This window comes from Phaeoacremonium minimum (genome assembly GCF_000392275.1).
Source record: "Phaeoacremonium minimum UCRPA7 unplaced genomic scaffold PA7_03_scaffold_597, whole genome shotgun sequence".
NCBI lineage: Eukaryota > Fungi > Ascomycota > Sordariomycetes > Togniniales > Togniniaceae > Phaeoacremonium > Phaeoacremonium minimum.
The window spans coordinates 370,233-395,431 of record NW_006921499.1 but is presented as its reverse complement, the minus strand read 5'-3'; the positions used below and the strand labels follow the sequence as shown (position 1 = coordinate 395,431).

Below are 25,199 nucleotides of genomic sequence, written 5' to 3'. Positions count from 1 at the left end.
CACTGTTTCCCATACCAGACAGGGAGATTAGCTTTTATGTGCAAATAGAGTAGAGTGTAACCCTGAAATAATAGATAAGCAGGAGAAGCACAAGCCGCTCGCTTTTTGCTAGATGTGCACAACGCTAATTACGTGACATGACCTTTACAAAATTATGATGGGAAGAATGGTAGTGGCAACCAAGTACTAGAGTAAATCGTGAAGGAAAGGTATGCACATTATTGCAGACCTGCTTTACATTGGGACTATCACTACCCTAAACGGATGATTCCCCACTTGTTCTGCCCTATAGTGGAAGACTTCTAGTTCTATCATCTTTCTCCCGTCGGCCGGCAAGATGTGCTTAAATACTGCCCCTCGCCAACTGGGATTGAACGGTGTCTACCGACGGGTAAAGCTTTCGAGATGCCTAATAACCAGCTCTGTGACTTGACACATTTGATGTTATGTTGATTTCTGATCCCCTGCCTGCGTGACTAGCCATTAACATGAATGCAGGAGTGTTCACTATGTTCACAGCTCTGCTGTGTCTCTTGCTTCAATTTGCAGAGACACGCATTCTACCTCCGCGATATGATATCGTTTGGAACTCTCAAGCACCGCCTATTAATGGTTCATCAAGCTCAATGCCACTCGGCGGGCATGATCTCGGCTTAAACGTATGGGCGGAAAATGGTACGATTCTTTTTTACATTGCGAAAGCAGGCTGTTTCGATGAAAACAACAGCCTGTTGAAACTTGGAAGGATACGTCTATCTCTGAACCCGAATCCCTTCGCTCTAGGACAGCAATTTGAACAAAGGCTGCTGCTAGAAGACGGATATATCATCTTCAGTGGTGAACAGAACTCAAAAATCACCATCTGGGTAGATATGTTCAGTCCAATCATTTATGCAGATATTGATACACCGTTCCTAACAACTTTGAGTGCCTCATTTGAGATGTGGAGGACAGAAGACCATATCATGCCACTGCCTGAGCAAGCACAGTCGTCCTGGAATGGCATACCTGGAGTAAATCCTATCACGTACAAGGACGACGTGCAATTCTGGAAGAATGAAGGCATCCTCAGTAGCCATCGTACTGTCAACACAAGTCTACTCGACGCTACTTTGGCTCAACAACAAATTTCGGACCACAAGGGAGATATCTTCGATCCAATCACCAACAATACTTTTGGGATATACATGAGTGGGTCAGGCCTGGTACCTGTTGATATCACCGAAGGTGTATATGCGAATACCTCATATATGTCATGGAATCTCCAAAGCAAAAGGCCATCTAAATATCACAATCTCGTCATAATCACACACCAAAATCAGACCTCCTCCCTTGATGATTGGCAGTCACAGCTTCTTTCTGTAACTGAATCTGCTTCAGAAAGTAGTCACAATGCTACAAAGTCATGGTGGAATAGCTTTTGGGACCGGAGTTACATATTTGTCAATAGCGATGCTAATGAGTCAGACCCCTCGTTCCAAGTAGGACGCAACTATCAGCTCTTCAGATATATGCTTGGCTGCAATGCCTTTGCGAAGTGGCCCTCCAAATTCAACGGTGCTCTTTTCACCTTCGATCCGGGGTTTATTACTCAGAAGTACCCTTATTCGCCCGATTTTCGGCGTTGGGGCGGCGGCACTTTCACAGCACAGAATCAACGTTTACTTTACTGGCCCCTATTGAAATCGGGGGATGTTGACTTGATGGTGCCTCAATTTGAATTCTACAGAAATATCGTTAGCACTTCGACTATGCGTGGACGGGTCTACTACAATATCAATCATTCTTGGCTGACAGAGCAGATCGACAACTCGGGCCTACCGCAGATTTACAATTTCAATTCAAATGAATTCATATACCATGGGAAACGACCACTAAGCTTCAATCCAGGGCTCGAGTTCGACGCTTGGATAATGTGGTTATCTGATACAGCAGTAAGTGCTCGTTTTAGTCTGAGTATCTCTGTAAATTACTGACATTGCAGCATAGCTTGAGTTTTGTATGATGATTCTGGATGCTAGCGATTTCTTCTCCTTTGATCTGACTCCTTATATGCCGTTCATTGAAAACGAGATCATGTGGTTTGATGTGTTCTACACCCAACAACAGCAGTCTAGAGATGCATATGGTTTGTCTGGCACGTACGGAAACGAGACACTTGTACTTTATCCGGCAACCGCATGCGAGACATACAAGGGGGCATACAACCCAGCATCCACCGTAAGCGGCCTGCGAGCGGTGGTCAGTCGAATACTGCAGGTCAATCCCAGCTATACTATCGGTAATACCAGCTATTACGAGGGCCTCCTAAAACGAATACCAAAGACGCCCCTGCGGTATCAACAGGGCCGCCAAACCATCGCCCCAGCTGAAACTTGGGCCCGAATTCAGAATACTGAGATTCCCCAGCTATACCCCGTCTTCCCTTGGCATGAGTACGGAGTCGGCTTGCCAAATCTCAGCTATGCCATGAATACATACCTCTATGACAGCGACACTCAGGCCTTCCACGGCTACCAGGGGTGGAAACAGGACGCGATATGGATGGCTGACATGGGTTTAACGGACATGGCTCGGAACATAACGACCCTGAAGCTGCAGGATAGTAATGCACACCGCTTTCCGACCTTCTGGGGTCCTGGGTTTGACTGGACGCCCGAGATGGACATGGGAGGAACGGGCATGATTGCACTCCAAGAGATGTTGATGCAGACATACGGCAATGCCAGCCGAACAATCCGTTTGCTGCCAGCGTGGCCTATAGAGTGGACTGCGGACTTCAAGCTGCGCGCACCCTTCAACACGACCGTTGAGGGCAGAGTCGAGCGTGGCAAGCTAGTCAGACTTGCCGTCGAACCTCTTGAGAGGAGAGGCGACGTTGTGATAGGGGCTTAAAACAGGAGATTTGGAAAAGAGGGGCAGTGATAAGTAATGCGAAATGTTCAATGCTACGCCTGGTGGGGCGAACGCGAGCCTCGTTGTGCCCGAACAGATAGGCTATTGTCTGCGGGTTACAGGTCAGTCCGTGACGCCGGAAACTAATTGCCTGGTTTTATGTATAGGCAGAGTGATTAGTAATGAACCCTTTGCATTCGATAAAGAAATCATATCAACTGATGGATGACCCATCAAGTTCTAGGGAATGCCTCAGCAAGCTAATGCAAACACTAGATGTACTCTTAAGACCCGAGATAGGAGTTACATTCTGCAAATCTCCCTAAGGGGGGTATGACATCTAAATAGAGAGTGTGTTGGGTCAATCACGGCTCATGGACACGGTGAAGGGACTTTGGCAAGCAAGAAAGCAAAAAGCCAAGCGCCTATTAGATGAATCCTAGGAAGGTCGCCTTGTCAGCCGGTCAGCAGCGCCTTCGGACCACTGCCAATCGCACGAAGCGCCACCACCGTAAGCTGAAAGGGAGGCCACCCCGCTAATGCACGTCAGCGTTGACCCCTGGTAATTCATGGCGAGTGTCTAAAGGGAGAGGCTTATATAAAAGACCCTTCAACCTCTAAGTCAGTTGATCTAGTTGAGTGCTGTGAGCGTTGCCGAAGATGGATAGCGGAGCCGGCTCCGCTGCTCCTTGGAAACAACGATGGCAGACACACAACAAATCATTCAGCTATAACAGCCACAGCTCCTTGCCAGAAGGTTCTCTAGGAAACAACACCTTCACAGATTGGAGTGATCCTGGAAGAAACAGCCAGTCTCCAGAATTTCATCACATGCTCCCTGACCGAGATGAACGCCAAATTCGCTCTCTCTCACAGCAAAATTCTCTTTGGTGGATCACTGAGGTTCTATCCCTACTGCTTGGAGCAATATTTCTGGCTGGTAAGAACCATAGAAATACCATGAGAAACATTGATTTATAGGGTTCTGTAGTTATCGTTATTGTACTGTACCGCGCAGACGGCAAACCTCCGCCAAGATGGCCGCTGAATATCACATTAAACACATTTCTGGCATTTCTCACTTCTCTAGCAAAGATTGCCTTCATGCTTCCAATTTTCGAAGGTCTCGGTCAATTGAAATGGCTGTGGTTCATATCAGAACGGAAGCCTCTGTCAGATTTTCAGACTTTCGACGAAGCGAGCAAGGGATCATGGGGCTGTGTAAAGCTGCTTGTTCAGTTTAAAGGGTATGAAAACCATGGCCCGTCAAAGACCTTTTGGCCAGTATGAAACGCATTGCTTATACGCTGTAGTTTACTTGCTTGTCTCGGAGCTATCATAACTTTAAGCGGCTTTCTGACTTCAACGATGACTCAACAAGCAGTCGAAATTCGAATACAAAACACCGAGTCGACGAGTGGAACTGCCACAGTTGCCAGAGCTACCAGCTTTTCTCTTTATGATGGTGCCAATTTAGTGCTCGGTAAGCAATGTTCGTATCTGTTGGCACTATTCTCGCAAAAGCTGAGACCGTGACCAGCGCCGCAAGACGCAAGATTGGAAAAACAAGCACTCTTAAACGGAGCATTTTTCTCTCCAAACGAAACAGTGCCGTTCGTCGCCCCAACTTGCTCCTCTGGAGATTGCAAGTGGGAGCCCTACGGTTCTTTGGCTGTGTGTAGTGCAGTAGTCAACATGACCGAGACGAATAGCAACGCTAAGTTGCTTGATAACCTCAGGAATGCCACTGCCGGACAGCTGGCGGCTATGATTACTGCTACACTTACAGCAGGCAACATGCTGAGCCTGGAGAACAGTACTACCTCGTCTATTCCGCCATCATTACCAATTGTTATTGGACCTCTCTCTAGCCCGACCGGTGCTTTCAACGCGTCAGTCACTGAGCTCATCATCAATAATCAATTCATTGCGTATTCAAACAGTCCGATAACGAACGCATCTATCGGAGACGTGGATAACTTTGAATTGGTCGAAATAGCGTTCTACTGGTGCACGAAAACTTTCTCGACTGAGGTCAGGGATGGCCGAGCTGTTACGACGGAGCTTGGAATGGAGGTCTTGCCCAAGAACCCCAGTTCCCTTCTCTTAAACTCAGCATGGTCCCCGGCAGTCGCCTCGTGTTTTGCAACTGGTAAATGCAACGAGACTCTTGCTAGGGTAGAGATAGAGCTTCAGGCTCCCCCAGGTGCTCGAGAAGGCGAGAAATATACCATCGACGTGCTGACAGCAAATCTGGGGTCTATCCTAGTCGCCGAGTCCATGCAAGCCTCCGTACTGACGGACCAGGCACGTGGCTTCTCTATTGCATCTACCGGGGGAGGCATGGCCGAAGCTTTCTCGTTCGCTTTGTTTGGTGGCTTTATGAGTGCTGAGAAACTTGCCCCAAAGGACCAGTTCCAGAACATCAATGGCGTGGTGGAGAACATGGCGCAGACGCTGACCAACCTGTAAGTTGCAGTCCTTTAATTGACATTTAAATGACTAAACTGTCTGTTAAGGGCGCGAGAAGGATCGATCAGGTACGCCAAAGGACGAGACACAGCAATTGTCAAGGGTACGGTTTTCGTACCACAGACATTGGTCAAAATACATTGGGGCTGGATGGCAATGATTGCGTCGCAACTCTTAATGACATGCGTCTTTCTTGCAGCCACCATTTCGTATTCTTCTTCATCAAATTTGCAAATTCTCAAAAGCTCATCTATTGCGACGATGTGTGCCTTAGATAACGATACAAGGCAACTTTTAGGCAATATTGATGACTTCGGCGCGCTAAAGCGACGAGCTGGAAACATCAAGGCTAGACTAGAGCGGCGCAGCTCAGGCTTTGCGATATGGCTAGGCCGGAAGCCGAGACCAGCAACATGGCAACCAGTTCCCAATTGGGGCGCTGATAGTCCGAAGAACAAAAGCACAGATTGGGGCTCAGAACAGGAGGTAGCCGGCTGGATATAATGGCTCTGACAGCCTCGACAACATCATGGATGATGAAAGAAGCTACCCGGAGGCTTCTCTACTCATCACATCGAAATCTGCACTTCAAAAATTTGTTCTATAGAACTATATATGTACGACTATCGAGAGGGGTTCTATATAGAGCGGATTGTAGAGGACAGTTGGGTATTTGCCAGGGAGCGATGGCATGTTTGGGTTTTGTATGCAAGTTTCCGAATCAAGCACGTCCAAACACCATAAAATCTTCCGCATCTAACGATACATGACTGCTATCTCCATTCTTACGACATAAGGCAAATTCGGTGCACTGGCTCAACTCCCTTGACACTTTTCCATCCGACAAGTAAGGCGCCGAGGATACCAGCAACTGCTGCGCCAGCCGCGACATAGAACACTGAGGTGAGCGACTGATTATAAGCAAAAAGTAATTTGATCAGGTCTGCTTCTTCATGGACAAGGCCGCGCAGCTCTGTAGCGCCAGTGCTGAGTATGGTCGATATGTTGAGCCCGGGAATGGCAGCCTTGGTTAAGCGCTGGATGAGTTGTTGGTTGAAGATGTTCTGACCAACACACACAAAAATTGAACCACCGAATTGTATTCCGAAGAAAATGTGAGAAATTGCGAACGGTATATCATCTTTTGTCAGAACCGTCTGGATAGCGAGAGAGGCCTGCTGCGTACCAAAGCCAAGGCCTAGACCGACAAGCACCTGGTAGCCAATTCATTCACCTGAACTGGCATTGACTGACATAGTTGACAACATGCCAGCACCAGCAGACGTGAAGATAGCACTTGCCACCATGATCGGAGATGGATATCCGATCAGTTGCGCAGAGCCACCGCCTATGATTGCGCCGACCACTTGCGAAAGAACAAGCGCAATAGTCCTTTCTCCTGCCTTCACGGCGCTGACGTCCGGATTGCTTGAGACCAAATCGCGATCCAGTATGTAACCACCATCATTGCTCCCCCTGTCATGGTCGAGAAAAAGAATGAGGCGAGGACAGTACGCTGACCAGCAATATGAGGTGGCATGGTGGCCGTCTCTGGCATCAATACTTGTGAGACAATGAAGGCAGCTCCCAATAAGCTGCCAAAGACAAACAATAAAATGATTCTCCAATCACTCCAGGCATACGTAGACCTCAATCATGGTAACGGCGCACGAGCTCGAGCAGGCCAAGGTCATTCATCAATGCACTTTCAGTGCTACGGGTGAAAATATTCTTCCCAAACTGTCTCTGCAAGCAGGTCAGTATCATAAGGGCATATATAGCCCCTAGCTGATTATTAGGGGTGAGCATTCAAATATTTTACCCTTTTTCCGCTCCTGCCTCAACCCTCAACCGTGATGCGGCGTATTCTCAGTTCAGTTCATGAGCCGAAATCCGTGGAGCACAGCCACGTTGAACAAAATTCAGACTCTCAAGTATGCTTCGAATGAGCCAAGTCACAGCATGCGTTGTTCGATGTTCATTTGCGGAAAGATGAGAGCAAAGGTCAGGCAGCACTGCGCAATTGATTCAGGCACTAACAATACCTCTCGCTTAGGCTCACAAATTCAGTTTGAGGTCCTCCATTCTGCAAGTTACAATCACTGCGTTCCCCGCTTCCTTTTCGGAACGATTCGTCGTCTCATTGGATTACAGTATCCATCGGTTACTCACAGATCTGTTCGGCCCCCAATTCCCTTTCTTCTGCCTTGTAACGCTGACCAGTGAGAGTCCAAAGATAGTTTGCGCAATGGGCAGTGCACTGTCCAGTGGCTGAAGATTGAAACACCAAACTGCCTTCATTTCAGAGAATCTTGACATCAATATTTGCTACAGTCTCGCTAAAACAGACAAGAAAGAGCGCTTGCTAAGTTCAATAGCTTCGAGAGCACCATGGACAATGCTAAAACATCAGACTTCCCAGTAGGAGAAACAGCGCTTGAACAACACGATGACGTCGTGAGTGCACCAGGCGAGAAGCTGCCTGATTCTTCACCACAAGAAGAAGCGAGGGCTGTGGGGACAAACGCTTCATCGGGAGGCGAGTCGCATGCGTGGCAACGTACAATTGATGAGTCTGTACGCAGCATCGTATCAGTTCGGTTCTGCCACCCAACTTCATTTGATACGGAGGTGGCTCAAACGAGCGAAGGGTCGGGCTTCATAGTTGATGCGAAGAATGGGTACGAATGTCAAATCATGAATTAGGAACGATATTAATACACTTTAGTTATGTGCTTACGAATCGGCATATAGTAGGGGCTGGACCCTTCTGGGGATCTATCGCTTTCTACAATCAAGAAGAGGTTGACGCCTTTCCTGTTTATCGAGATCCTATCCACGACTTTGGCATACTGAGATTCGACCCCGAAGATGTTAAGCACACAGATATTAGCGCATTGACACTTCGACCGGACCTCGCGAAAGGTAACTTCGTCTCTAGTCTATTGCTCTTCAGGATTGTTGACTGTTTATTCTAGTTGGAGTGGAGATCAGAGTCATTGGCAATGACGTGGGAGAAAAGCTCAGCATCTTGTCGGGATTCATCAATCGTCTCGACCGCAATGCGCCGATATACAGCGGATATCAGGACTTTAACACTTGCTACTACCAAGCTAACGCTGCTGCCGCCGGGGGTAGCTCTGGGAGTCCCGTTGTCAATATTGATGGGTATGTGATTGCATTACAAGCGGGAGTGAGAACAGATGGAGCCTCCACGGATTACTTTCTTCCACTCCATGGCCCTCTTCGTGCCATTCAGCTTTTACAACAAGAGCAACCTATAATGAGAGGCGACATCCAATGCAAATTTCTATTAAAGCCGTTCGATGAATGTCGCCGACTTGGTCTCAGGGCAGATTGGGAGACTGCGGCAAGAAAAGCCTTCCCGCACGAAGATCATATGCTCGTGGTCGAAACCGTCATCCCTGATGGGCCCTCAGATGGGAAGATCAAGGAGGGTGACATCATCACCACGGTCAACGGAGAGCTTACGACACAGTTCCTCCCACTAAGTAATATATTCAACTCGAATATTGGCAAAGTTGTCAGTGTCGTTCTACAGCGAGGTGGTGAAGATGTAGAAGTGAACGTCGCAGTTCAAGATCTGGAAAAAGTGACGCCAAGCAGAATTCTCAGTGCCGTTGGCGCAAATTTCAACGAGCTCTCTTACCAAATGGCCCAGCGATACGCCATAGCTTGTAGAGGCGTCTATGTTGCTGAAGCTGGACTACTGCAACTCTCCAAACGCAACGGGTGGCTTATTGAATCGATTGATTATAGGGACACTTCGTGCCTTGACAAGTTCATTGAAGTCATGAAGAGTTTGCCAGATAGGGCTCGCGTCATAATGATATACAAAGACTTATCTGATCTACATACCACGCACACCTCCCTTATCACCATCAACAAGCATTGGTCGTCAAAGATGAAGTTGCTCACACGGAATGATAAAACCGGGATATGGGACATCGAAATTCTAGCGGATGCGCTGCCACCGTCAACACCAAAACGCAGCAAAGTGACCTTTCGCGGACTCAGCCATATAAAGCATCCTGCTGTGGCCGGCATTACTCGAAGCTTTGTTCACGTCCAGTGCACGGTGCCATTTCTCCTAGATGGAGGTACACAACATGTAATATCAGGTATAGGCCTCATCATTGATGCTGAGAGAGGCATTGTCTTGATATCGAGGACTGTCGTACGCCACAGGCTCTGTGATATTGTCATTACTGTGGCAGACTCCGTCTTCATCGAGGGCCGGATTATCTTCTTGCACCCATCACAGAACTACACCCTCCTCCAATATGATCCCGAACTGTTGGATGCGCCAGTTCAAACCGCGGTTTTGAGCACCGAAAACATCACACAAGGAACGTCTACTCTCTTTGTCGGATATGACAACGACACTCATCTGTCTTATGCACCAACAATAGTTACCGCGGTGCGGCCATTAGCATTCACCCCTCATTCAGTACCTCGTTACCGTCCCATGAATGCCGACAAGGTGAATATAGAAACCAGCTTAGGTGATTCTTGCAACAGCGGCGTTCTCATGACTGAGTCCGGCATTGTTCAAGCAGTCTGGCTGTTCTACGATGGATCGTATAGAAATCATTTCGGCTTAGAGGCTTGCGCGATAGTTCCAGTCATCTCCTCTATTAGAGATGGAACTATACCTAAGCTGCGATTGCTTCCGGTTGAGTTTGAAGCTATACCTCTATTCCAAGCCAGGGTCATGGGTGTTTCCGATGAGTGGATCACGAAAGCAGAAGAGCATTCACTACATCATCAACTATTCATGGTCAAGCGAATCTTCAACGACCAACCCGGGCAGCTTCTTGAGGGAGACATCTTGCTCTCCCTGAACGGGAAGATTATCACCATGGCATCTGAATTGGACGTGTTGCACTGGCACGAGACGCTTGAAGCTGTTGTTGTTCGTCGCAGAGAGCAGATCAACGTAGAACTGCACACTGTCGCCGATGACGACGTGGAAACGACTCACATTGCTACATTATGCGGGGTCCTCCTACAGAAGCCCCATTTGGCTGTCCGACAACATATCAAGGAATTGCCAAGCGAGGTGTACATTTCCTCCAGGTTCTACGGGGCGCCATCATCCCGATACAATTTGTGGTCATCGAGCTTCATCACCCACATGAATGGGACCCCCACACCAACCCTCGAATCCTTAGTGTCCAGTGTGGCAAATATTCCAGACAATACATGTAGGTACCTCTATCACGGTATTTATACTGGTGCTAACTAGACTCTAGACTTTCAGCTTAGAGGCTGTGCCTATGACAAGACCCCATTCGTCATCACTATCAAGAAGAATGAACGGTTCTATCCAACTACGGAGTGGATCAGTGATCCGAAAGAGCCTTGGGTATGGGCCCGGAAGACATATGAAGAGGGCAAAGTGATCGAGGGTGAAGGAGATCTGGGTGTTTGGATGTAAATCAGCCCTATCAACATGCTTAGCATGCATCTGCGACGACAAGGCGATAGAGCCTTCGCAATTGCTTGGCAACAAACTTGTGCAGCTGGTTGTCTTCTAGATCGCGAACGAGGAAATAGCAAGGAGGGAAGACAGAGTGTCGGAGGCGATGAACTCATTCTAAAGCAAAACACTTTCATATAACTTCATACACATTAAAGGCTACATCTTTCCATCTCGCCACCAAGCCCTTTAGCTTGGTGGACACTGAAAGGGTTAGCTTGTCTAGCTGTATTGTTCGTAACACGCAAGGCCTTCGCGGAGAATTGTACCCTGGCTTGCCGCCCTTCCGGGTTTTATAGATCCCCATCCCTTCCACGGCAATTTTGCATAGCCAATCGGTTGATGCAGAAGTTCTTTGCCTCGACTAGAAAGGTAATCTGAATGAGTCCCCGCATCCCGTCACTTAGGACTGTGGTATATAGTGATGTGTGGTGTCACTGATATTGCGGCTAAAATCCCCGTGCTTACAGATCCTTGAAGTTAGCGGTGACAAGCTTCACGATTTAGAAACGAGGATACATCGGGGGGTTCTCTTTTGGCTAGACATTCTATGTGAAGAATTCCAGATCAGATCCCCTTCGTCACGAAGTTCAAGGCCAGATATAATGCTCTAAGAATAGTATATATGAATACCATTAAAGATTTGGCTGTCCATATTTGCACTCATTCCCGGCAATATGGACGTATCAGGAATCGGCTAAGATGGCAGAACAGTTCCCCACGGCCTGCCAAGAGGAAGCTACGGACGACGGGCAATATGTACTTCTCTTCGGAGAATTGCTAGCTGCAAAGTTGGTTTTGCGGGTCAGCATGTATTATTTTTATAAGTTTAAGAGCTGTCCAGTCATTTCTGTTTTATCTAGCTTTACTCCTTTCCGGTATTTAGACCTAATCATCAAAATGCGGCTTACAAGAATACCCCTATCTGGAGCAATGCTGATTGCAGAGGGAGCGTACGCTCTCCCCAGTCCTCAAGCTCCGTCCGGCAACGCGACAGCTGCAATAACATGCGCCACTGTCCCCTCGCCATTCCCCATGTGGTCAGACTTACCGCAGCAGTCAACGATGCCGGATCCATTCTTGCCATTGCAGTACACGACAAACAATAACGCAGGTAGCCAATCGGCGTCGGCATTTGCTCAAGCCGTCATGACCGGCAAGGGCCAGGGGCGCGTGCAGACCCCGGGGGAGTGGTACCAATGCCGGCAGCCCGAGATCGTCAAGATGCTACAGGAATATCAGTTTGGATACTACCCCGACCACTCACTGGAGAAGGTCGAGGCAACACGGTCCGGAAACACGATCAACATTGCAGTAACAGCGGACGGCAAGACAGGCAAGTTCAAGGCGACCTTGACGCTGCCGAGCGGTGCGAGCAAGGACAAGCCGGCGCCTGTGGTCATCAACATTGGAGGCATGCAGAACCAGCCATACCTCAATTCTGGGATTGCAATCGTCGGCTTTGATTACACCAGCGTAGCTGCTGATAGCAACAGCAAGACGGGTGCGTTCTGGGACGTCTACAAGGGCCGAGACATTGGTAAGTCCGCTCTCATAAGCTCGGTAGCCTTCCGGCTGACAAGTCATAGGGGTTCTGACCGCATGGGCATGGGGTTTCCATCGTACTCTCGATGCACTGAACATGACAGTTCCTGAGATTGACCCGACCAAAGTTGGCGTAACGGGCTGCTCACGTCTTGGCAAGGGAGCTCTGGCGGCAGGTCTCTTTGACAAGCGCATCACATTGACGATGCCCATGTCCGCAGGCGTCCAGGGCACGGGGCCGTATCGCTACTACTCGATGAGCGGACAAGGCGAGAACTTGGAGAACTCCAAGTCAGGGGCTGGCTGGTGGACCAACAGCGTCATGGGCAAGTTCGTCAACCATGCCGAGAACTTGCCATACGATGCCCACACCATTGTGGCTGCCATTGCGCCCAGAGCCATTGTGATAGACCAGGGCACGGGCGACCAGTTCACGAACAGTAAAGCAACAGCCGTCATTGTGTATCCGGCTGCGAAGGTGGTGTATGACTGGCTCGGCGTAGGGGATAAGATCGCCATGAGTGTGAGGAGCGGAGCGCATTGCGATATGAGCGGATCGTAAGTGACTATCATGCTTTGCTCCCGTCCAAGAAACCTCAGAGCTGACTTTGAGTTTCCCAGCACGGCCGTTCTACCGTATGTGCAAAAGATCTTGCAAGGAAAGGCGATCACGCAGGATTACAACAATCTCGGGTCATACGGATCGCCGACCTCGACAGCTTTCCCCTGGGCCACGGCTGTTCCGAAAGCAACATCGTGAAGCTCCCGAGGAAAGGAGATGGAAGGAAGAGGTATAAGAAGATTCATTGTACATAGCCTAAAGACTTGTGAAGAATGAAACCCCCACGCAGACAGCATGCCGAGACTGGCCATAACCAGAATATCCTCTTACCTCTTACTTCGTTGCAGGATGCACCTCCGTGGCGGTCGCTATATCCCAAAGCAGCGATACCGGAGAGGCACTGTACTATCTGTAGAGAAAGAAAAATGATAAGACGGACCTGCTAAGAGTTCAAGGTGAATATGTGGAATAGGAAGACTTGCTGTTGACAAAAGAGGTCCACGTGCCGGATCCAGTGGTAAATAAGCCTCTTGGGCAGTAGGGATTGCACTGCAAAGAGCATTCTGTAGTGGGGCAGTTGGCAATGTTTTGGGTGTTCTACTCGGCTGGCGGACAAAGACCCGTTCCGCCATGCTGGCAATTGGAAGCCAAAGCTTATCCCCGCAAGGAGTAACCCAAGGCGTTAGTCGCTGTTTCGCGACGCTGCGCCATCCATGTCCAGGGAAGGGATCGACTCAATCTTGCTCAAATCTCCAAAGGACACACTCAACTCTTCTCAGAGAGCCATGGTCCAGTCTGCCCCGAGGCCCCAAGTTGATGATAGCCTCAAGAGCGCAGCATGATGATGGAGGAACCCAGTCAACAGCAGGCAAGAGGTCAGTAGCTATTCCGTCCATACATGCATTCACACAATGAATTCCCTCTATTCCGTCAATGCCGGCGGAGCTTGGCAGCGGCATCGGCTAATCTCGAAGCTCCCTTCCCTCGACAACAGGCATCTCGTGGTCTTCCATTCCCACCGAGCTCCTCCTTGCGGAGCTGTCCAGACGCGACGACGATCAAGAACGGCCAGAATGCGGTTCAGGCAAGAAAGGATCCTACGACACCTCGGCGCATGTGCTCGCGCTGGTGTTGATCCTGACATTGAGCACGCTGGGTATGCATCTCGTACACTTCCTGACCCATGTTGTCGCAGGGCTAACCTATCTCCGGGGATACAGCATGCGGGTTCCCTCTCTTCTCGACTAGATCAAAGAGCAGCAAGAGACAGAAGAACATCGTCTTCTTATGTCAACATTTCGGCACCGGCGTCCTCATTGCGACCGCATTTGTCCACCTCCTCCCGACGGCTTTCACCTCCCTTACCGACCCATGCCTACCGTATGTCTTCAGTCAAGGATACAAGCCCATGGCCGGCGCCGTCGCAATGATCTCAGCCCTAGTCGTGGTGGTCCTAGAGTCATGGCTGACAACGCGGGGTGCTGGGCATTCCCACTCGCACGATCTATGGGAAGACGAGGACGATAGCGAGCATGGCGAGGACCATGGCTTCAATAGCTCGTCTGGGCCCAGCTTCAGCGCTAGACGTGGACCAGATCACCGCCCTCGAGATATTGCGCTGGAAGATATCGGAGCATCCGAGGGCTTGATGGCCGGCGTATCTCCCTTGCCAGAATCGACGCCGACCACGCAATCGAATGGCAAGACCAGCCTTCTCAATGGAAGCGGTCGAGGGAAGGATTTTGACGATGATGACGACCGCGAGTCACTCGATCTTGAATTGAATCTAGACGAACTCGACCCTGCTCCAATACATGACCCGATCGAAGACCGGAGACGGTTGACCAACCCTTCCGCAGCGCCGAAGAATGGCCCGTCCGGACATTCAGTCCCCCATATCCCGAATGCTGAAGAGCAGAAAAGACTACTGCTTCAATGCTTGCTTCTCGAAGCAGGCATCTTGTTCCACAGTGTTTTCATTGGCATGGCCATCTCGGTTGCAACCGGGCCGCCTTTCGTGGTGTTCCTCGTTGCTATCGCATTCCATCAGACATTTGAGGGGCTGGCTCTAGGTTCACGTATCGCAGCAATCCACTTCCCAAAGTCGTCTCCTCGGCCATGGCTAATGGTCCTTGCATACGGAACCACGACACCCATTGGCCAGGCTATTGGCCTTGTCATACACAACTTCTACGATCCCATGAGCCAGACGGGTCTGCTAATGGTGGGCTTCATGAACGCGATATCAAGCGGACTCCTTCTGTTCGCTGGACTGGTGCAGCTTCTGTCGGAGGATTTCCTAACGGAGAAAAGCTACAAGACGCTGCACGGGAAGAAGCGAAGGAACGCGTTCCTCGCTTTGATGAGTGGTGCAGGACTGATGGCTCTTGTTGGCGCTTTTGCATAGATCTACTGGTTGCGCTCATGAGCAGTTAGAGGGCGTGGCATTCACTTGAAAACGGCAAGTGACCCAGCATATCTTGGAGTTCAGGTCAGAGAGCATAGGTCGGATATTTGTGACTCTAGAATGTGGTCTTATATGTACGGTCGACGTAATGGCATTAATAACTTTGGTTCCATGATCCTGCTTTTCACCAATTGCAGATGCTACGTGCACTCGCCATAATGGACAGGCTCTACTACCTAAACCTCACGATCGACAGGTGGTGGTCCATAACATTCGCTCTACTTCTTAGCCTTGAGGGCATCTGCTTCTTGAGACACGATCTTGGGTATTTCAGCCCGCAAGCCCCCTTGCTGTGGCTTCCACCCGAGTACTTCCTTCGCCCGCGTGCCCTCGCAGCGCGCATTCGTGCCAAGCATTACCGAGGCGTGCAAGAATATAGCATCCGCCTCGCCGGGTTTGAGCTGGTCAATCGCCGCAGTTTTCACCAGTCCCTGTTCATAAGCCGACTTGGCAACCTCTTCTGAGATCTCACCAAACGTCTTTTCAGATAACATTCGTTAGTTGAGCCGTGTCTAAAAGTTTTCAAAGGTCAGAAGAGGGAGTGAGACCTACCATCTCGCCGCCAGATCCACAGAAGTAAATCCCATTTGAATTCCACACCTTTCCTTCATCGCCTCCCTGGACAGCTTTCTCTACCAGCAAGGCAAACAGATCCGATAGATCGTGAATATGTACATTCGCCCACCGATTCAGCCCGCGGCCGACCTGCGCCCCCTTGCCTCGCTCGATAGTGAAGCGTGCCAGCTCAGGCACCTGTACGCTGCGCTGGTGACATGGCCCGCCGCCCACACCGTAGATGATGGGCGGAAAGACAACCGCGGTGCGCACCTGCGGCGACGAGGCGGCCACCTTCAGCATGTAGTTGTCCACCGCGCGGCTGGGGTACTCCTGGATCAGCGCCTTGATCTCCTCGACGCCGTCGAGGTCGTTGTACGTCTTGTCGCTCGGCTCGCCGAACGTCTCGCTTGCAATCTCGGGCGTGGCCAGCGCGCTTGCGCCGGAGACTTGCACCCAGTATACTATATGGAAGGTAAGCACTACGGCGGGTCTTGCGAGACGATGATTGCGTGCCTGTGTTGGTCCGCTTGGAGAGACCGCGATGGATTGCCTCGACGCTTGGGATGTGGCGGTTCTGTGCCAAGTCTACGAGTTCTGTGAGCTTGTATTATTTGTCCATTGGCATGAGCTACTCACGGAGAACGATGTCGGCTTCTGCGACCTCGCTTTCCAACAAGGAGACATCATCCAGGTCACCTGAAACAATCTTCACGCTTGGGAACTGTTCCAGTATCTGAGAAGCCTTCGCGGGGTCTCTGTTCAGAGCTGAGATCTCATATTCAGGGTGTTTTCCAGCTAGACCGCGAAGGACATCGCCTCCAATATAGCCTGAAGCCCCAGTTCTGAAGAAAGTCAGCGTTCAATTCTCTCATCACTAGATTTATAGAGACCTAGACCAACAAGAATATCTTGACCATCTTCACAGTGTCGCCTCTTCTTTGGAGCAAAACTCTACAAATTGAGAACAACTTGCAATGACGCAGCACGGTTAATTCTCTTATAGCTTGACAGAGCTGTCCGGGTTCGGCGTACATAATCAGCCCAATAATTGGTTCGCTATGACTTGCCATCTCAAAACGGCACTAAATCAGGAGATGCATCACCCAATTGGTGTTGTTGCTGTGGGGTGGGCAGGTAACCGCAGACACGCCGATCAGCTTCTTGCGCCATCTCAGCGAGCTAAAACGACACAGCCGCGCCGTATGGACTATAGTTCATATAAGTCAAGTAGTTTCTCAAGCTTGAGTAAGATATGAAGAGAGATGCAAAGATTCTAACTTGACTACTCAAGGCATCAATTTAACATATTAAAGAAGGCAATTTGATAACTCAAGAGCTTAAAGGCTCTCAACAATAGTAAAGACAATACTATAGCTTTCATAACCTCAACTATATAAGGTATTGACTCGCGCAGTTGTAGTCTTAATTTCCTTAACAGGATGTCCTCAGTAATGAGCCTCAATATCCAGGGAGAAGCTTTGTGTAAACCTTATCTACCTTGCAACTCTAGTTAAGTGTGACAGCCTCAACCATGGCCTTTGTGAAGTCTACCGTACTCCCACTAGGCAAAACTCCTTAGGCCTGCCCGAGAGTCATTGAGTACATCAAGCTTCTTGGATGTCTTCCCTATGTGCTTCATCCAGCTCGCTATATTGCCATGTCTGGGTGCCCAGCCGTTAAGAGACAGTGCTATTACGATATCGCAGCAGTCGTCGAGCTCCAGACAACGCAATACAAACTCAACTAGTCACTACTATCTGGGCTAAACTTCACCATTGGTCGCTTCGAGTCAAAGAGTCGTGCACATCGTCGTACCGCACCTGTGACGTAGGCGAACACGAACCATTATGGGTATCGGCTCGGCGTTGCAACTCTACACATTGCGCATTCTACCGACTGCCCGAGGAGCTCATATTGCAGATTCTGGGCAACTTAGATAATGCAACAAGAGGCATTGCCCAGCGCAGCTGTGGAATATTCATGAAAATCATGTTTAGTCCGGCACTGGACTGCAGGACGCCGAGATGGGGATTTGAACCTTCGTTCCCATTCTGCAATGTTGACCCTTGGCCTCGACTTGTGGTGCCAGACCGTAATCTCTTAGATCGCGACCGATTCTGTGATGGCTGTCTCAGCTTCCGAGAGGATGGGAGATAGGAAAACGCTATGAAGGCGCTACAGAGTACTCTTTGGTGCTCCCACTGCAACGAGTTTCACAAGCGTCCCGTATTCTCATCACAGCAGAGAGCGGCGTCCCCGGTGACACGAATCTGTGTTTTGGCCGAAGGAAAGGCACAGATCTGCAATCACGAGTCCATAGATTACAGGTAGTCCAAGGATCTGAAACCCACCCCCTCGCCTAAGGAGCCATACCGACTATGCCGACATGCTGGAAACACTCATGGGAAGACCCGTGCGATTCCGAGCTCAAACTACATGGAAAGCCTCAAATTAATATTTTCTTCCACAAAGACCGCCCTCCAGGGATCATTTCTCAAGCAACAATCCTCTTGTTCAAGCTTCACCACCAGACTCCTGTGACCCGGGCCTTCTTACAGGAATCACTGATAGCAAATGCACATACACTGAGGAAATTGCTATGTCCACATGTCACAGTCGATGACGGACAGCTGCTACTACCATTCTGCTCGAACCGCTGCGCTTGCTTCAACAGCTTGCGATTGATTAATCATCGTTGTACCGGTCTCAAGATGTTCTGCTGCCACTGTACCGCCGCCGAATTACGGGGCCGAGCTGGATATTTCCTGCCAACATATTTATTTCGTCAACACATCTATGCATGCAGCGTTTGCGATGCTAGTTATACCTGGGGTCGCTCTGGCTCGGCTGTTACTGTCACGATACGCGCTCTGAGGGAGACCTATGAACCAACCCTACCTAAAACCGTCATGGACGTTCGCGACGAGCATGCTGGGCATCTAAGCTTCATCCTGAGTCTTGGAGGGCTTTAGAGGACGATGAGCTCCGCCATGTTGCGCAGTGCGATGATATATTCTGCGCATCGCGGTGGAGATGGGAGCAACTATCGCAGCTATTAGTCCAATAAGATAATGATATTCTAGAGCATTAGGTTGCCTATGTAACCTTTATTCTTCCCTTTGAAGATATGCTTCGGCATCTTCCAACGCAGATTAGCGTGGACTTTGGCTATCTGCCGACGAGTGTAGCCAAGACAAATAGAGGAGATCCGCAATGCACCCGCCAAATAATACACAATCAAGTTATAAGTAAAACGTTTGAGACTTGCACACCCTACGAGTAGCGCGACCTATATACAGGCTTCTCTAGCATTTCAATTACTCCTAATGTTCGCGACCCCACCCGGGCCTAACCGCCTCATAGGTCAAATATAGGAGGACTTCGAGCCAACGCCGGTTCTCAAGGCTGCTTTGTAGCCTGCTCTTTCTTCCACTTCTCCCCCATCGCCTTCACCGTCTCGTTGACTTGCTCGATCTGAGCCCTGGCGCCACTCCACGGCTTGCGCCCCCTGCCTGTGTCAAATAATCGATATATGGCAGGCGAGTCGATGCCATCCATCAACAGGTTGTAGAAACGCCTGTCACTCCACCACAGCTTCCAGGCCGCGGCACTCCAGCACGCTACCCGGTCCGTAACACCTGTCCCTGCGGCTTGATTCATCCACTCGAACGTCGGGTTGGCAATCATGCGGAAGCCAGGGTGGGGGACTGGGCCGCGCTGCATGGTGTCGCACACAAAGTCGTATTGGATGTTGATGTCTTTTGCCATGGCTTCTTTTGACTCCAGGGGGTAGCCACCGGTCCAGGTACTGGCGAGAGCCATGGTGAACAAGTCGTACATCACGAACGGCGGTCCCATGATGAGAGCATGTCCTAGGAAAGCCAAGGACTCTGGATATTGCTCAGACAGGATGCCCCGGTACAAACGGGGGAACGGGCTGTGTGGGTTATAGTACTTTGCGGATGTGATCTTCTTGTAGCCGTCAGGGGCCTTGGTCGGGTCGACGGGGTTTCCGGCACCTTTCATGATGGAGAAGTCGTATTCGTAGCCAGAGCAGAAGATTATTGCGTCAATATCTTCGAGGACCTTTCCGTCTGTCAGCGTGACTGATCGCGGGCCGGATACTTCCTGGATGCCGGTGACCGCCTCCACACCGCCATCACGAAGGTGTTCTGCGAGGTCGTCGGAGAAAACAGGGACTCGGTGAAGGACGCTCTCACTGGGTCGTGGAGCCAGGAACGATGGATGTTGAGATAGCCAGGGGAATGCCTTCTTGCGCGCGGCGACCATCATGTTGCTCATGAGCGTGGCACATGCCCGTGGCGCATAGGTACTGACGGTACGCATAATCGTGAGAGCCCTCCGGTTCATTTGGTGGTCGAATGCTTTCCCATCAAGCCATCGTGGTAGCTATTCCTAGATTAGAACCAGTACGCCAAGCATAGATAGTGATGAGGCTTACCAAGAAGTACTGCCCTCTGTGACTAAGATAGACCTTGCCTGCGCCGGCCTTCTTCAGGAACGAGAGAGTGTCTGCTCCAGTAGCACCAATTCCAACAACAAGCACGTTTTTGCCAGCATACTTGGACGGATTCTTAAACTGACGTGAGTGTACCACCTCGCCCTCGAACTTCTCCATGCCTTTCACTTTGGGCATGTTTGGCACGTTGAGGATGCCCGTGGCGACAACGACACGCGAGAAGGTCCTGCTCTCCTCGGCACCGGATTTGGCATCCTTGGTTATTACTACCCATTTCCCAGTGCTGTGATCTCTGTCGATGCTGATGACCTCTTTTGAGAACTCGATGTGCGGATATAAGTCGAAATGTTTAGCGTAGGACTGGAGATATGCTTCTACTTTCTTCGCCGGAGCAAAGGTAGGATAATCTGAAGGGCGCATCAGATAACATTCTTGTAACGACACAACTTTCGAACACCATACTAACCTTTGGGGTACGGGAAATCTGTGAAGCATGACTTGAGATATTGTTAGCGCCGTGTTCTGTCTACGAAGCCAGAACATGCGATGCATACCACTTGTGTGGAGGTATTTAGAGTCGTCGCCTCGACCACCGAGGTCTGATCTCTGTCCGAAACATGCCAATTGCCAGCAATGAAGTCATTGCGCTCGAGTGCGGTAGGCTCAAGCCCCTGCTCCTTGAGGTTTTTGATCGCCAAGAGTCCCAGCACGCCCGTACCAACAACACAGACGTCCTTGCCCAAGCCTTGTACCGTCGATGCCATCACTGCGTATGTCGTTCAACCACAATCTCGGGAGACAGCTTCGTGTGAATCTCGCCAGTACGTAATATATGTACAAAAAGTCTAATCCCAGCTCGCAAAGAAACTCCCACGTCATGTCTTTTAAGTTTCCTTGTTGGCTGGGTGCGGACGAGGCGTATCTATCTACCTTACCCAAGCCCGCGCCGCCTACCTCGCCGCACGCCGTTGGTTCAGAAGGATTTAGCGGCCGTTCCAGTGCAGCGAATGGGGCATAGATCGTGCTGACCTGGCGCCAAAGGCAATCTTCCTGCAGGATTGCTGGCTTCCTTTAGGACGGGGGGCACGTATATGGCATTTGCCGAATGATACAGGATTATTCAGCTATCTGTTTGCCTTACAGGGCGATCATATGCAGTAGTTTGCGGAGGCCTGGATCAGAGTCTGGCACTGGGCGACATTCAACTTAGCGCAGGGCGAGACCGAGCGTCTCGGATTCAAAACCTCAACTATCATGTATCTCGTCGTGAACAAGTAGTTCAAATGTTTCAGCTTAAAGGTACTAGAGCATATGTTCATTGAAATCTGACCAAAGCATCGCCGTTGATTACGTAGCTATACGCTGCTCCGTCCCTAGCGAATCGCCATACGCCAATGTGCCCGAGAGGACGGCCGCAGTCAGAACTATGCTGTAAGAGCTAAATAGCAGTCTCCACAACAGCTCTACCCTTCTAGGGTGCTGGATCCTTAGTGCTGACACGAGATCCGGCTTGGAGGTCGTCGTACTCTGCAGCGTTAGACTCGTCGTCACGGCGGCCGGGAGGAGATAGGCGCGGTGATGGGTTCGCGTACAAGAATAAGACCTGCGTCGGCGCTCACCAGAAACGTGGCAGTATCAGGACAGCACATGTCAGCTTTCCCTCGGGCAGTTATTCTCGCCGGGCACCGATTACGCTGCTATCGACTTACGTTCACTGTTAATGTAGGTATGTATGTATGCCTTTTTATAGGGTATCAACATGGATTGATTCCTATTTACTACGAGACAACTCGAGCCTCGACAGATTAAACACGCGCCAAAAGGGTCTTCCCCCGTGGCGCGCGATGATATATATCGACAGTCTAATAGTCTAAAACGGACATGGGACCAAATGCGGCACCGGCCCCATCGATGCACACCAGAATTCCAACTACATTCGAGCACACAACACCATTTGCTTGAACATCAACACCCTTCCATCTCCTCTTCTCGCACTATAGTGGGCTATTCGATGCGCGCCGGCCGAAGCCGTGCCGACGGCGCGGTCCACCGCTAAGCCCTTGACGCGCAACATGAGCGCAGAGTAAGCTTCGCTCGCTCACCGATTACCCTGGCCTGGCGGCGCTCAGTTCGTGGGCAGGCGGGCCTTGCCGTTAGCCTTGGCAGCCTGGAGAGCGCCAGAGAGCCCGAACTGCGTTGGGATGCCGTCGACACGGTGAGTCGAGTTGAGGTTCTTGACCAAGACAAACTGGAAGCACGTCGCGGTGCCCTGGCGAGAAGCAATGGTGGAATAAGCCAGGAAGTACTCCCAGATCTATGAGCCATCAGTCAGCAATAACTCGTACCTACGGAAGGAGATAAAGAGGCAAGAAAACGTACCCGGAACCATCTGGTGCCATACTTGGCCTTGACCTTGTCGGCGTTGCCGAGCCAGTTTCTGTACCAGCGCCAAAGAGTGGCAGAGTAGTGGACACCAACCGTGTCAACGCTAGTAACCAGTCAGCCTACGGCAAGTCACGATCCTGGAAATAGGGTCTTTCTACCTCTTGACCTCCCATCCAGCAGCCTCCATGCAACCAACGTACGGTCCCAGAGGGGTGGAGGCGTCAGCACCGGGGAAGATGTACTTGGTCATGAACAAACCCCAGATGAAATCCTCGTACTGCCACGCCTTTCGCAGACCAGACACCTGGATATAGCACACACCATCGTCCTCGAGGAGGTCATAGAGCTGCTTGAAGAAAGAGCTAAGCTTGCGGATACCGACGTGCTCGGCCATCTCGAGGGCGGTGATCTTGTCCCACTTCTTGTCGTCGGGGATATCACGGTAGTCGGACACAATGAGGTTGCTCTGCTCCTCGGGCACACCGGCCTTGCGCAGAGCGTGATTGCCCCAGGCGACCTGCTCGCGGGCGAGGGTGACGCCGGTCACCTTGGCACCGTAGTTCAGACTGGCGAACTTGGTTAGGGTACCCCAACCGCAGCCAATGTCCAGCAGAGTCTCGCCCTCCTTGAGACCAATCTTCTGGCAGACAACTGCCAGCTTGTTGTCCTGTAGCTCTTCCAGAGTCTCTTCACGGGTAGGGTCGGAGATGAGGCCGGAGGTGTAGATCATGCGCGGGCCAAGGAACCAAGCGTAGAAGTCGTTGCCGCGGTCGTAGTTGTCACGGACCTGGTCCTCATCTTGACAGCTTGTTAGTTGTGCGCGAGTGGGAAGATAAGGCAAGAGTCAGAACGAACCTTGCTGGCGACTGTGCATGATGACATCGGGAGCAAAAGTGAACAAGATGAAGCGGAAGAGGTCCCAGGTGATATTGAAGGTAGCCCAATCATGGCGATACTCGAGGATGTCGAGGCAGTCGCCATTGAAGTCGACATCGCCGTCAAAGTACATTTCCAAGAAGGTGGTCATGGGGATCTTGTGCTTGCCCCAGTATCTAGCCTTGTCCGCATCCTTCTTAAAGGTGAGGTAGTGCTCAATGGGCCGGCCGGGCAGCTTGACTTTTTCGTTGAGGCGGGGGCTGTAGTTCGAGGCCACCCACCAGAAGGCGACGAGAAGCGGGACGAGGGTGAGGATGAAGAAGAAGATTGTCGTCTTGAAGCCACCGCCGATCTTCCATGCGAGGTAGACTGGCACGCCGAGGAGGATGGTGAAAAGGGCAATGTTGGAGAAGCTCTCGCTTCCAGGGCCATCGGCGGGCAGAGGAGCGTTCTTGATAGCGGGAGACTTGAAGCACAAGCATAGAGTCAGTTACGGGGTCAATTGATACCGGAACAGAGGCATATTGGATCGGATCTGGATGGGATGCTCACCGCCGTGATCTTGACACCGCAGTCGACGCCCGTCTCGAACGTGGGAGGCTGGACGGGCGGGGTCTGGATGAAGTCAATGTCATCCTCGGTGAAGGGGGCTTTCTTGATGCCGTCCGCCATGATGACGATGGCTGAGGGAGAGGGATTGAGTGCGTCGAGAGAAGCCTGAGCAGGCGTCAATGACCAATGGCTCGAGCAGTCAATTGATCAGTCGTTATACCGGTATATGGAGGAGGAATAAATAGAAGTCCGTGATAGACGGCGAATGAATTAGGTGGAGGAGAGATTCCTAATTTTCCCCCCCCCTGGTCCAAAAGGTGTGTGCTGTGTGGCCTGTTGTGGCGGTCAAGCTCCCTGGGTCCACTTCCCACAGTTCGTGGGCCGCCGGCGAAGCTCGGGCCCTCTTCGAGAGCTTTGAGCACCCCGCCAAGCCCGCCAAGAATGACGCGTAGCTGCTCGAGCTGCTGGAGCTCTCTCCTCTCGCTGGCCTGATGAGGGACGGTAACGGTAGTAAGCCCCTGAAGATCTAACGATGCTAGCGGCGTTTCAGCAACACCAACCTACCTACCTAGGTACTCGAGCTACTGTACCGATCTCGCACCGCCACAGTAGTTGACCTAGTTTGTGGCCTTTCACCCAATGCACATGTGGCTTGCGTACACATCAAAGCCACACAGAAACGTCGTTGTGGCGTTGTGGAGTGAGGAGCATGCCACAGATGTCGAGATACGAGCGAGAGCCTGTTAGAGGCGCATGTATTAGTTGCTACCGAGGGAAATACTCCTCATCTGGCCCCGGACATCTTCTAAATCTCCGGGCCCGATCCATGAACTCGAAGGCATCCACCTCGATGGCGACACGACGAATTCTGCCCTTCCAAGTCTACCCTCGAAACGCCTGTGCT

At 50.8% G+C, this 25,199-nt stretch overlaps 5 protein-coding genes across 5 annotated transcripts; 2 read left to right on the top strand and 3 right to left on the bottom strand.

Annotated features, from left to right (window-relative positions):
• Window positions 1-2,004: 2,004 nt before the first annotated feature.
• Window positions 2,005-2,895, top strand: UCRPA7_8536 (hypothetical protein; the record flags this gene model as incomplete). Its single annotated transcript, XM_007921048.1, has 1 exon — window positions 2,005-2,895. One exon carries the CDS (start codon window positions 2,005-2,007, stop codon window positions 2,893-2,895), a length of 891 nt encoding a protein of 296 aa, XP_007919239.1.
• A 9,040-nt stretch (window positions 2,896-11,935) lies between these two features.
• UCRPA7_8535 (putative carbohydrate esterase family 15 protein) lies at window positions 11,936-13,175 on the top strand (the record flags this gene model as incomplete). Its single annotated transcript, XM_007921047.1, has 3 exons — window positions 11,936-12,410; window positions 12,460-12,973; window positions 13,037-13,175. The coding sequence occupies 3 exons, from the start codon at window positions 11,936-11,938 to the stop codon at window positions 13,173-13,175; spliced, it is 1,128 nt and encodes a 375-aa protein (XP_007919238.1).
• A 2,487-nt stretch (window positions 13,176-15,662) lies between these two features.
• Window positions 15,663-16,919, bottom strand: UCRPA7_8534 (putative nad dependent epimerase dehydratase family protein; the record flags this gene model as incomplete). The annotated part of the gene is made up of 4 exons (XM_007921046.1): window positions 15,663-15,923; window positions 15,997-16,463; window positions 16,639-16,844; window positions 16,903-16,919. 4 exons carry the CDS (start codon window positions 16,917-16,919, stop codon window positions 15,663-15,665), a joined length of 951 nt encoding a protein of 316 aa, XP_007919237.1.
• Window positions 16,920-19,401: 2,482 nt separating this feature from the next.
• UCRPA7_8533 (putative flavin-binding monooxygenase-like family protein) lies at window positions 19,402-21,246 on the bottom strand (the record flags this gene model as incomplete). Its single annotated transcript, XM_007921045.1, has 4 exons — window positions 19,402-20,412; window positions 20,465-20,889; window positions 20,949-20,979; window positions 21,037-21,246. The coding sequence occupies 4 exons, from the start codon at window positions 21,244-21,246 to the stop codon at window positions 19,402-19,404; spliced, it is 1,677 nt and encodes a 558-aa protein (XP_007919236.1).
• Window positions 21,247-22,607: 1,361 nt separating this feature from the next.
• UCRPA7_8532 (putative cyclopropane-fatty-acyl-phospholipid synthase protein) lies at window positions 22,608-24,415 on the bottom strand (the record flags this gene model as incomplete). Its single annotated transcript, XM_007921044.1, has 5 exons — window positions 22,608-22,796; window positions 22,862-22,970; window positions 23,026-23,665; window positions 23,723-24,209; window positions 24,296-24,415. 5 exons carry the CDS (start codon window positions 24,413-24,415, stop codon window positions 22,608-22,610), a joined length of 1,545 nt encoding a protein of 514 aa, XP_007919235.1.
• Between the last annotated feature and the right edge of the window lie 784 nt (window positions 24,416-25,199).